The sequence below is a fragment of the Musa acuminata genome, unplaced genomic scaffold (assembly GCF_036884655.1).
Source record: "Musa acuminata AAA Group cultivar baxijiao unplaced genomic scaffold, Cavendish_Baxijiao_AAA HiC_scaffold_1138, whole genome shotgun sequence".
Taxonomy (NCBI): domain Eukaryota; kingdom Viridiplantae; phylum Streptophyta; class Magnoliopsida; order Zingiberales; family Musaceae; genus Musa; species Musa acuminata.
Genome location: NW_027021350.1, coordinates 3,635,001 through 3,646,781, shown reverse-complemented (window position 1 = coordinate 3,646,781; position 11,781 = coordinate 3,635,001). Strand labels below are relative to the sequence as shown.

The following is an 11,781-nucleotide window of genomic DNA, read 5'->3' as shown; positions in this document are numbered from 1 at the left end:
ACCATGCTCGATATATGGTCTCTGGGATATTAGATGGATGAGGGACTATAGGTACATGGTAACTGAGGACAGACAGGTCCAATGGATTGGATTCCCCTGTATCGTCTAGGGACTACGGCGTAGTGGCCTAGTACGTCCGTAGTCGATATGTCGAGTGAATTATTACAGAGATAATAATTCACTGAGTTAGAAGGAGTTCTGACAGGTATGACTTACGGCCAGCTCGATATTGGGCCTAGAGGGTCACACACATATGGTAGGCATTGCGATGAGTAGAGGTTCGGATATGAGATATCCGACGGAGCCCTTGTCTTATTGGATGCAGATCCAATACCCACTAGGGAAGGACCCATTAGGGTTTGACATGGGATCTCTATAAATAGGAGGGATTCACAGCCTCATAGGCTAGAGTCTTTGCTTGCCTTTCCTATTCTCCTCTCCCTCTCCACCTCAGAGTAGGCCTGGAGTTTTGAGGAGCGTCGTCGCAACCCTGCTGTGTGGATCACCGCTAGAGAGGAGGACGCTTGACCTCCTTCACCCTCTCCTAAGGATCTACAAGGAAACAGGGATATACGATCTCCCTAGGTAACACAATCAATATATGCAGTTTTATGTTTCGCGGATTTTTCGCACCAATCTTCGCACGACGACGAACATCTTTTTGGGAATCGGGGATTTTGTTTTCTTGTTCTTCCGCTGCGCATGTGATGTCGCCCCCATTGATTTCCCAACAGTGGTATCAGAGCCATGTTGTTCGTGCGAATGATTGGTTTTGAACTGCGTGTATTGTGTTTAGGAAGAATTTTGACGTCAAAATCGTTGACGCAAAAGCGAGGAAGGGCAGCAACTGTTGCTGCCCTCGATCTGCATGCCTGTAGCCAGCCGCAACCGCAGCCAGGCAGCACAGTGCCGGCGCATGCGCAAGCGCTGTGCCTGCAGCAGCCGGCCGGCGATCTGCTTGCAGCAGGCTTGCGGCCGGCGGGGCTGAGGCACCGCAGGGCAGCGGCGCCTGTGGCCGCTGCTCCCACGGGCAAAAACCCCGCAGGGGCGGCCGCCAGTGAGGCAGCACCACCTGCGGGCACTGACTCGCGGGCAGAACCGCCCGCGGAGGCGGCGACGCCCGCGGGGGCGCCCACCTGCAGCGGCAGCGCCCCCAGCGGGCGTGCCGCCTGCAGGCGAGGGCAGTGCCCTCGCCCTCGCCGCACAAGCCGCCGCCAGTAGGGTGGCGGCGGCGGCGCAGCAACAGCAAGGGGGAGAAGGGCATTAGGGTTTTCTGGGAAAAAAGACAGTTTTGCCCCTCGAAATTTGAGAAATTCCAGTTTCTCTTTTGTCCAAATTACGAAAATACCCCTATGAATTCAGAAATTCCCTATATGTCCCTGATTTCAGAAAATATTAATTAATTAAAAGGTTTAGTTGATTATTATTTTTTATTATCTAGTAGTCCTACATGATGATGATTATTTATACATGTGATGTATGATGTGTGGACGGATGATCATGAACCGTGTGATGTGTGTACTTGTGATTATTATTATTGAGGTCTGCGAACCTCCATTATATTTCTCGTTTATTGTCGGGCCTGCATGCCTATGATTAAGTTGTAATCACATGAGGAGGCGCAGCGGGAGCGTGGATGCTATAGCGGGACCCACGAGACGGACGATCGTGATGCATGGAGATGCATCAAGATGTCGACGGAACCGACGAGGACGAGATGGACGATCACAGGGCATGGAGATGCACCGTTGCACACATAGATCTTGATGTGAGTGATTAGGCCTACTGGCTCGGGCCTAATCATATTAGGTTGTGGTCCATGATCATATGATGTGATTGCTTATACACATACTAGATATGTATATATATTTGCATGCGATGTAGATATATATTAAATATGTATATGTGTGACATGTCATATTAGGAGACCAAATTATAGAAACATCTCTCGATAATATTAAGTCGGTAAACATGAGGCAATTAGATTGACCCACGTGGCCTTCCATCGTTATGAGTAGGAACCGATTCCCGGTGTAGGTTGAGTTGGTCGAGTCCCTCGAGACTCACCTATATCGCGATTCGCTATCTTGTTTACTACATAGAGATGTCACCGGTGACCTGAGGGCATGGTATGCTTGGTCGAGTCCCTCGAGGGTATATCATCAAATCAGACTCATCTTGTAACGAAGGTGTTGACTTAACCGAGCATCATGGTTGGTCGAGTCCCTCGAGGCCATGGTGATTCGGAGGCCGAACAGGACGGGAATCATAAGGAGTTGTGGTCGGCAAGAGTTGCCTACCTTTTAGGCTTAGTGTGATTGGTCGAGTCCCCGAGGTTACACTAAGACGCTGATTGGATCCTGATCCCCACTAGAAGTCTGCCGGAGACTTCCGTTTTACGTGCTGAGGGTGTTGCGTGACTCGATAGTAAAATAGTGGGAGCATATTAAGATAGAAGTCCATATCTTGATAGTTTATTTCTTGCAAAATCTACATGTTATTCATTTCTGCTACATCTTTATTTTCAGAAAAATGTCGCTTTCAAATCCCTTACGTGGCATACTTGATGTCAACCGCCTCACTGGTCCAAATTATACGGATTGGCTCCGTAACTTGAGAATTGTTCTCACAGCGGAGAAAATCGTGTACGTCCTTGATACAGTGATGCCTACGCCCGAAGAAGGGGCAAACGAGGATGAGATCGCTCGCTACGTGAAGTACATTGATGACTCCACTCTTGCTCAGTGCTATATGTTGGGCTCTATGACTCCTGAGTTACAGAGACAACATGAAAAGATGGATGCCAGATCCATTCTCCTACATGTTCGCAAATTGTTTGAGGAACAGGGAAGGACTCAACGATATGAGATATCCAAGAGTCTTTTTCACGCTAGGATGACTGAGGGGACACCGGTTCAGAACCATGTCTTAAAGATGATTGAGTGGATAGAGAAACTCACAGGTCTAGGAATGGTCCTAGAGGATAACTTGTGTGTGGACATTGTGCTTCAGTCCCTACTAGATTCTTTTTCATAGTTCATAATGAATTTTAATATGAACAAGCTTGAGGTGACTCTCCCAGAGCTCCTCAATATATTGAGGGAGGCAGAGAGTACTATTAAGAAAGAGAAGCCAGTTCTCTACACTGGTGAGACCAGAAAAGAAAAGGAAAGCAGAAAGGTCCCTTAAGAAGGAAAAGGGCAAGGGCAGACCAGGTAAAGCAAAAGTTGCTAAGAAAGACCCAGCAAAGGACAAAGGTCAGTGCTTCCACTATGGTAAAGATGGGCACTGGAAGAGGAACTGCAAAGAGTACCTTGCAGAAAGGGCGAAACAAGAAGCTTGGTGAAGCTTCAGGTACATTCATGATCAATCTCCAATTGTTAGATTTTTGTGATAGTGCATTGGTATTGGATACCAATATTGCTTATCACATCTACAATTTATTGTAAATTCTAGCAAAGCTAAGGGGAGATTGACGAGAGGAATATTGCATAAAGGTTTGTTCATGCAAGACACTACTCCACATATCATGAATGTAAGTGTCTAAGAGGAAACAAGAGGAGGTGAACAGTGTATACCTATGGCATTGTAGGCTAGGTTATATCCATGAGGGAATGATTCAAAAGTTGCTAAATGATAGATATCTAGATCCATTTGACTGTGTGTCATCTGCAACTTGCGAGCCTTGCCTCCGTGAAAAACTGACCAACTCTCTATTTAATGGAACTAGAGAGAGAGCCACTGAGTTGTTGGAACTCATACATAGTGATGTATGTAGACCCATGTCAACTCATGCCATTGGAGGTTACTCCTACTTCATTACATTTACTGATGATTTCTCAAGGTATGGATATGTGTACTTAATGAAGTACAAGTCCGAGGCCTTTGAAAAATTCAGAGAGTATAAGAATGAGATGGAGAACCAGACTGGAAAGAGTATCAAAACTCTTCGATCAGATCGAGGAGGTGAGTACTTAAGTACAGAGTTTACTCAGTTCCTCAAGGACCATGGGATATTATCCCAATGGACACCTCCTTATACACCTCAGCTCAATGGTATCTTTGGAAGGAGGAATCGTACGCTATTAGATATGGTACGGTCCATGATGAGTTTCGCTGACCTACCCATCTCATTCTGGGGATATGCCCTAGAAACCGCAGCTTACCTTCTGAACAGAGTTCCAACTAAGTCGGTAGTGTCTACACCATATGAGATATGGAAAGGGAAGAAGCCTGATCTTAAGGTTGTTAAGATTTGGGGCTGCCCAGCCCACGTTAAAAGACACAACCCCGATAAGTTAGAATCAAGGACAGAGCGATGCAAATTTGTAGGATACCCCAAGGAAACTTATGGGTATTATTTCTATCATCTCGAGGACCAAAAGGTCTTTGTAGCTAAGAGAGTAGTGTTCCTTGAGAAGGAACACATTCTTGGCGGAGACAGTGGGAGAATGATAGAGTTGAGCGAGGTTGGAGAACCAAGCTCAAGCACCACTCTACAGCCCGAGTCTGTTCAGGTACCTAATACACAAGTATCAACTTTACGCAGGTCTGATAGAGTATCCCATCCTCCTGAGAGATATGTGGGACATATTAGAGGAGAGGATGTAGAGGATATTGATCCTCAGACCTACGAGGAGGCTATTATGAGTATAGACTCCGGGAAGTGGCAAGAAGCCATGAATTCTGAGATTGATTCTATGTACTCCAATAAGGTTTGGAACCTAGTTCATGCGCTCGAAGGTATTGTACCCATCGGTTGCAAGTGGATCTTTAAGAAAAAGATCGGAGTAGATGGAAAGGTAGAGACCTATAAAGCAAGTCTAGTGGCTAAGGGGTATTGTCAAAGGCAAGGTGTTGACTACGACGAAACCTTCTCACCCGTAGCAATGCTAAAATCCATCAGAATTCTATTGGCTATTGCAGCACACTATGATTATGAGATCTGGCAGATGGATGTGAAAACCGCATTCCTCAATGGGAACCTCGAGGAGGAGGTGTATATGATGCAACCTGAGGGATTCGTGTCCAAGAACTGCCCAGATAAGGTGTGTAGGTTGCTTAGATCCATTTATGGACTAAAGCAAGCTTCCCGAAGTTGGAACATAAGATTTGATGAGGCAATCAGATCTTATGACTTCGTTAAGAACGAAGATGAGCCTTGTGTATACAGAAAGGTAAGTGGGAGCGCTATCACCTTTTTGGTGTTATATGTGGATGACATCCTCATCATTGGGAATGATGTAAGAATGCTATCCACAGTAAAGGCTTGGTTATCTAGACACTTCTCCATGAAGGACTTAGGGGAAGCATCCTATATCTTGGGGATTAGAATCTATAGAGATAGATCCAAAAGGATGCTTGACTTGTCCCAGTCCCGGTACATAGAAACCATTGTCAAAAGGTTTGGCATGGAAAATTCCAAGAGAGGTCTCATACCAATGAGACATGGGATATCGCTTTCTACGAGTATGTCCCCAAAGACTCCAGAAGAAAGGGCAAACATGAATATGATACCTTATGCCTCAGCAATATGGTCTATCATGTATGCCATGCTATGTACTAGGCCTGATATAGCGCATGCTCTGAGTGTCACGAGCAGGTATCAGGCGGATCCAGGCTTGGAGCACTGGAAAGCAGTAAAGTGTATTCTTAAGTACTTGAGAAGGACTAAGGATCTTTTACTAGTATATGGAGGTAATAGCCTTAAGATTGAAGGCTACACTGACTCAAGTTTTCAGTCTGATGTCGATGATAACAAGTCAAATTCAGGGTATGTGTACACCTTGAATGGAGGAGCAATGTGCTGGAAGAGTTCCAAGCAAGATACCACTGCTGACTCGACCACAGAGGCGGAGTACATTGCCGCATTAGATGCAGCAAAGGAGGGAGTTTGAGAGTCGATACAGATAGCGACAAGTCGACTTCCTTATATTGCGACAACTATGGGGTGATTACTCAAATAAGGGAACCCGGGCGGGTCTCATCAGAAGTGTTCTGAGGAGGTTCCAGCTTATAAGAGAGATCGTAACCCGAGGAGATGTAGCAGTGGAAAGAGTTTCATCCAAAGATAACATTGCAGATCCACTGACAAAACCGTTGTCTCAGATTGTCTTTGAGTGTCACAGGGGTCTGATGGGGATCAGACACATAGGTAATTGGCTTTAGGTCAAGTGGGAGATTGCTAGTCATAGGTGCCCAGCAAGCCAATCACGTGAGTGATGGCACGCGTGACTTGATACAGAATCTTTTTGCTTATTATATTTTAGCATATATCACTTTATAACTATTGCATAAATGCATACATATATTGTGATGTCCTTGGATTTGTGCAATGGGAATCGGATCGTGATGAGATCACGATAATGAGATCGATTCACCTTTAAACACATATCCTAAATAATCCCGGTCATAGGTTACTCGAGAGGGACATCGTGATAACCGAATAGACTGGTGTGCTGTATACCCGTTCATATGATGGATGCAGTTGGTCTCATAGCTGCTCGTGTAGGGACACTAGGGATACAGTACAGGTGCTCATTGGAGAATGAGTTCACTGATTGATCTGCTTACGGAATGCTGGATGGTTGATGATGCCTTATTGTTAGACAGTGATTCCGTAGTCCTAGTGGTGTATCTGGTCCTTAGACTTGAGACACCAAGGATATCCTGTATGAGTGCTCCACTCTTTGATACTAGATTTATAGGTTTAGTTGTCCCCAGATCTAGTATAGCTGGTCATTGGGAGTGGTAGTCGACCTTACGAGGGCTATTGAGTGTCGATAGAGGATCATCCACTCTTGGCGTCATGAGAGGAATATCCTATGTGTTCTTGCTCAGACAAATCCCTGGCCAGGGTCATTCAGGTTGAGAGAGAAAGAGTTCTCCGAGAGAATCTGATTAGAGCGAGACTCGAGTAGAAACCGTATGGGTCTGACAGCACCATGCTCGATATACGGTCTTTGGGATATTAGATGGATGAGGGACTATAGGTACATGGTAACTGAGGACAAACAGGTCCAATCGATTGGATTCCCCTATATCGTCTGAGGACTACGGCGTAGTGGCCTAGTACGTCCGTAGTCGATGAGTCGAGTGAATTATTACAGAGATAATAATTCACTGAGTTAGAAGGAGTTCTGACAGGTATGACTCACGGCCAGCTCGATATTGGGCCTAGAGGGTCACACACATATGGTAGGCATTGCGATGAGTAGAGGTTCGGATATGAGATATCCGACGGAGCCCTTGTCTTATTGGATGCAGATCCAGTACCCACTAGGGAAGGACCTATTAGGGTTTGACACGGGATCTCTATAAATTGGAGGGATTCACAGCCTCATAGGCTAGAGTCTTTGCTTGCCTTTCCTATTCTCCTCTCCCTCTCCACCTCAGAGTAGGCCTGGAGTTTTGAGGAGCGTCGTCGCAACCCTGCTGTGTGGATCACCGCTAGAGAGGAGGACGCTTGACCTCCTTCACCCTCTCCTAAGGATCTACAAGGAAACAGGGATATATGATCTCCCTAGGTAACACAATCAATATACGCAGTTTTATGTTTCGTGGATTTTTCGCACCAATCTTCGCACAACGACGAACATCTTTTTGGGAATCGGGGATTTTGTTTTCTTGTTCTTCCGCTGCGCATGTGATGTCACCCCCATTGATTTCCCAACAGAAGGGGCAGGATGTCAAGGTGGACGAGTATTAGAGTTGCCACTTTGCGAAAAGTTAAGAGGATAAGGGGGGTGTTGCATGGGACTCATAGGATCAAAAATACCTTTGGTGATGTTCGGAGTGTACCGAGTGTTCTTCCTCTTAAACTTATAACTGACTTGAGTTGTTATAGACGGTCCAGGCAGTTTGTCTGCATGCTTTAAATACATCTCAAAGTTAATCAACTTGTCATAGAGTTCTTCAAAGGAGACTAGCGAGTCGTATGCCCGAATTGTAGCCGCCAACTCCTTGTGGTCATCTCCAGGACCATTTAGGGTATAGATGATGATCTCCTCATCACACAGGGAATGACCTATCAAAGCCAAGTCATCGATAATAACTTTGATATTTTGTAGATAATCAATGATAGTACTTCTGTCTTGTTTGGTCACCATTAGCTTAGATAGAAGACTAAGCTTGCGAGTACGTGAATGATTCGCCAAGGTTGTTTGCAGTTTAGACCATGCATTAGCAGAAATCATACATTTAGAAATTAATGGAGCAACAGATCAAGCAACTGAGGCTTGAATAGCTCGGAGGATGAGACGATCTTGATGCAGCCACAGTTTGTGAGCTGGATTAGGTACTGGACTAGGTTTTTCGGGGATATTGAGCATGGCTGACGAATAACTGAAGGAGCCGTCAACATAACATAGCAAGGTGTATCCAAATAAGAGATTAGAAAATTGAGCCCGCTAGGACGCATAGTTGTCACCCTTTGATAACTTAAAAGGGATTAGTGTGGCTGCATTGATGGAGATAAGCTATGTAGGAGAAGAATTGTGAGTCCTTATAGAAATAGGAACTAGAATATCAGAAGAAGATAACGAAGACATCCCAGCCTCCCTTTCCAACCCCCTCCCCCTCCTTTTTTTTTTTTAGTAGTGCTTCACGGTAGATGGAGGAAGTGGGGGAGGAAATGAGTGAGAAGAGTAGCTGCGGCTACGGTTGCGGCTATGGTAGTGACTACGGCTACGGATGCTTGCTGCGATTGCGACTGCAGAAGTTGCGATTGTAGATGCTTGCTGATTGTTGCTGCAGTGAAGATTACTGCGGCAGCGAAAATTGCTACGACAGCGAAGACTACTATTGAAGACTACAGTTGCTGTAGCTCATTGTTGCTGCTGCAGTTGCTATAGATTGCTACGGCTGCGGCTGTAGAAGCTATTGAAAACTACTACTGTAGCGATGAGGAAGTTGCAGCGATGTTAAAGAAATCTACAGCTATGTTGCAGGAGGAGAAATTTGTGAGAAATCTGCTAAAGCTCTATCAACTTCAATGCAGGAAGCGACAACAGCAGCGAAAGCTGCTACGGTAGAGGAAGCAAGATGTAGTGGCAGATGGAAGAGACTGCTGCTGCAAGAACTCCAATCATTCCTATTGCCGTAGGAAGGTAGTGATGGTTGTGCGGCAAGGATAGCGGCAGCGGTACTTCTCGCTCGAGCGAGATGCGGGAACGAGGAGGAGAGGTCACTGGCCGGGGAGTAGTTGCCAGGACAGTGGCCACCATGGCAGCATAGGTGAGGTTCTTGCAAGGGCGGGAGGTGGCTAAGCGGTCAGCGAGTTCGAACCAGCGTAGGCGAGGTTCTTGCTTCGAGAGGCAGTGGGTGACAGAGAGGCAAGATAAGAAGCCCGCAAGCGCAGGAGGAGAGGTAAGCAGCGACACTGTCCTTTCCAACCAAACAGGAAAGAGGAGGAATCATTGGTCTTTTACAGTGGAGGAAGGAAGTCAACACCGGTCCTTCCAACTTCCACACCGACATCCAAAGGAGCAGTAGAAGCTTCGGCAGAACTGTCTACATCCGCAAGGGAGAAGGCTTTGATACCATGTTAAAAAAAGAGATAGATAAAAAATTAGTGCTTGATCGGATGATTTCCCGATATTCGTTGGAGAAATTTGAAACAAGAAAAAGCATTCATCGAGAATCCATCTTTGACTCTTACGTCCAATAAAGATATTGTTGCTAAGAGGACATCGTTATGGAAGAAAAATCGATGAGATATTATCGATCGCCATTCATTATAGCTACACTAAAGTTACGTTCGATTTCAAATTAACTAATAAGATCATTATAATTAAATCGGTTTAAAATAGATTTAATTTCAATCAGTTCAAATGGCATCGGTTAAATTGAGTTTCATTCATGCATATTTTTTGTCACTTATAAAAAAGAATACCGTCGATCATTTTTGGATAAAATACTCTTTTTTAATAGACATAATATTTTTATTACTAAACTAAAACGCTGTAATTCCAGTCAAAATCACAGTAACTTTATTCAAAAACACTGTACAAATATATTGACTATTTGAGAAAAGTAGCACTATGCAAGAATTACGAAAACATGTGACAACATAATAGATCTATTATCAGAACAATAAACAATAATAAATAAGAGACTTAAATATTTTAATTAATTAAATATTAATAAGTCAAAAACTTACTAATATTATTAATGTTTATATCGTCCAAGTAATTTTTTCTCGATCTAATCAGCTGAAAAATTCTCCTTTTAAATTTATTTAATAAGAGAAAATTATTGTCATTGTTTCAAAGTTCTATCTATCACCAATTATTATTGTTACTACTGCTATTTTCATCTTTTTCTAGACTTTTGATCCCCTATAAATGATGGAAACTTATTAAAATCAGATCGAAATGATTGGGCAATTATAGAATCAGAGAAGGTGTCAAGACGCAATTAAAATGTGATCCTGACGAAGTTCAATTCGATCTAGTCAAGTTGCTATGGAATCAACAGATGATGAGGGTGCTGGATCTGTCGAAAGTACTATCTCAAACGGACTACTAAGAGAAGATTGACTTTCCCTATACAAGTTTTTGATTCTAGCTCTAGCTCAGGTGAAGGAGGATCGGTTCTTCTAGATAATCTAGTCCAAACATCATTCATTAGGAAAATGAAAAATGAGATAAAGTGGATGATCAAAGCAAAAGAGAAAAGTAAATATAAGATTTATTAAACTAATTATCGAACTGTTTAATTTACTTATATGATCAAACGATGCAGTGAACCGACCGACACAGCCACATCGAAAATAAAAAGTAGTAGTAAAAGTGATGCTTTTGTAGGTTTGGCGACCAAAAAGAATGGTCAAGACAGGCAATGATTCATAGGCTTCCTCTTTCTTGAAAGCTTTTCAAGACTTTGAGCCACTACTTTTTGTGTCCCCATATCCCTTCAATGTCTAATAAATCTTACCTATCACCAAATAATTATATTATTATTATTATTTCTATTACTAATATATTATTGTTATTGTACAATTTTTTCATGGACATAATATAATCTCTAGAATAATTAATTCACTCGTTATTACAAATTGAAAGGTTTAAAAGAAGGAGTTGATGATCTCTTAATGATCATAATCTTAATGTAATTCGAACATGTGGATGAGGACATGCACCGAATAAATAATCGATCTTGCTCTCTCTTTCATTGCCATGCTCAATCATGAAAACCCACTTTATTATGGGCTCCATTCACAAGTCTCAGACTCATGATGAACCTATGGAATATGTTTTTAATTTACTTACACAAATTTAAAATATGAAATATATAATGGAGACTGAATTTTGATATCATGACTCAAATTATCAAAGCATTAGAAATAAATATGTGTTTCATATCATGCATATATGATATGGAAAATAAAGAAATTTGTCCAAGAATTTGAATTTAATCTAAATAGTTTGACCAAAAAAATACTTGGAAAAGACTATTGCGCATAATATTAAAGGTTTAATGAGAAAGTAAATAATATCATGTTGATATGACGTGACCTTTACTGCCCCTCCTCATATCTCTATATAAGGACGAAGCTTGAGGCAGGTGTCTCAGCAATGGCTCCACCCTCCGACGATCTCAAGCTCTTGGGGTCATGGGCGAGCTCCTACACTCACCGAGTCCAACTCGCCCTCAAGCTCAAAGGCCTCGCCTTTGAGTACGCGGAGGAGGACCTCGCCGACAAGAGCCGCTCCCTCCTCCTCTACAACCCCGTCTACGAGAAGGTCCCCGTCCTCCTCCACCGTGGCCGCCCGGTCCTCG

At 43.4% G+C, this 11,781-nt stretch overlaps 1 protein-coding gene and 1 pseudogene across 1 annotated transcript in view; both read left to right on the top strand.

The window, feature by feature from the left end:
• Positions 1–2,640: 2,640 nt before the first annotated feature.
• On the top strand, positions 2,641–5,861 carry LOC135671290 (uncharacterized; annotated as a pseudogene).
• A 5,700-nt stretch (positions 5,862–11,561) lies between these two features.
• LOC135671292 (glutathione transferase GST 23-like) overlaps positions 11,562–11,781 on the top strand; it is a 998-nt gene continuing 778 nt past the window's right edge. The window contains exon 1 of the mRNA XM_065179359.1: positions 11,562–11,781. This exon is cut by the window's right edge and continues 116 nt beyond it. Coding sequence (XP_065035431.1) covers positions 11,577–11,781 — 205 coding nt within the window. The 5' untranslated portion in view covers positions 11,562–11,576.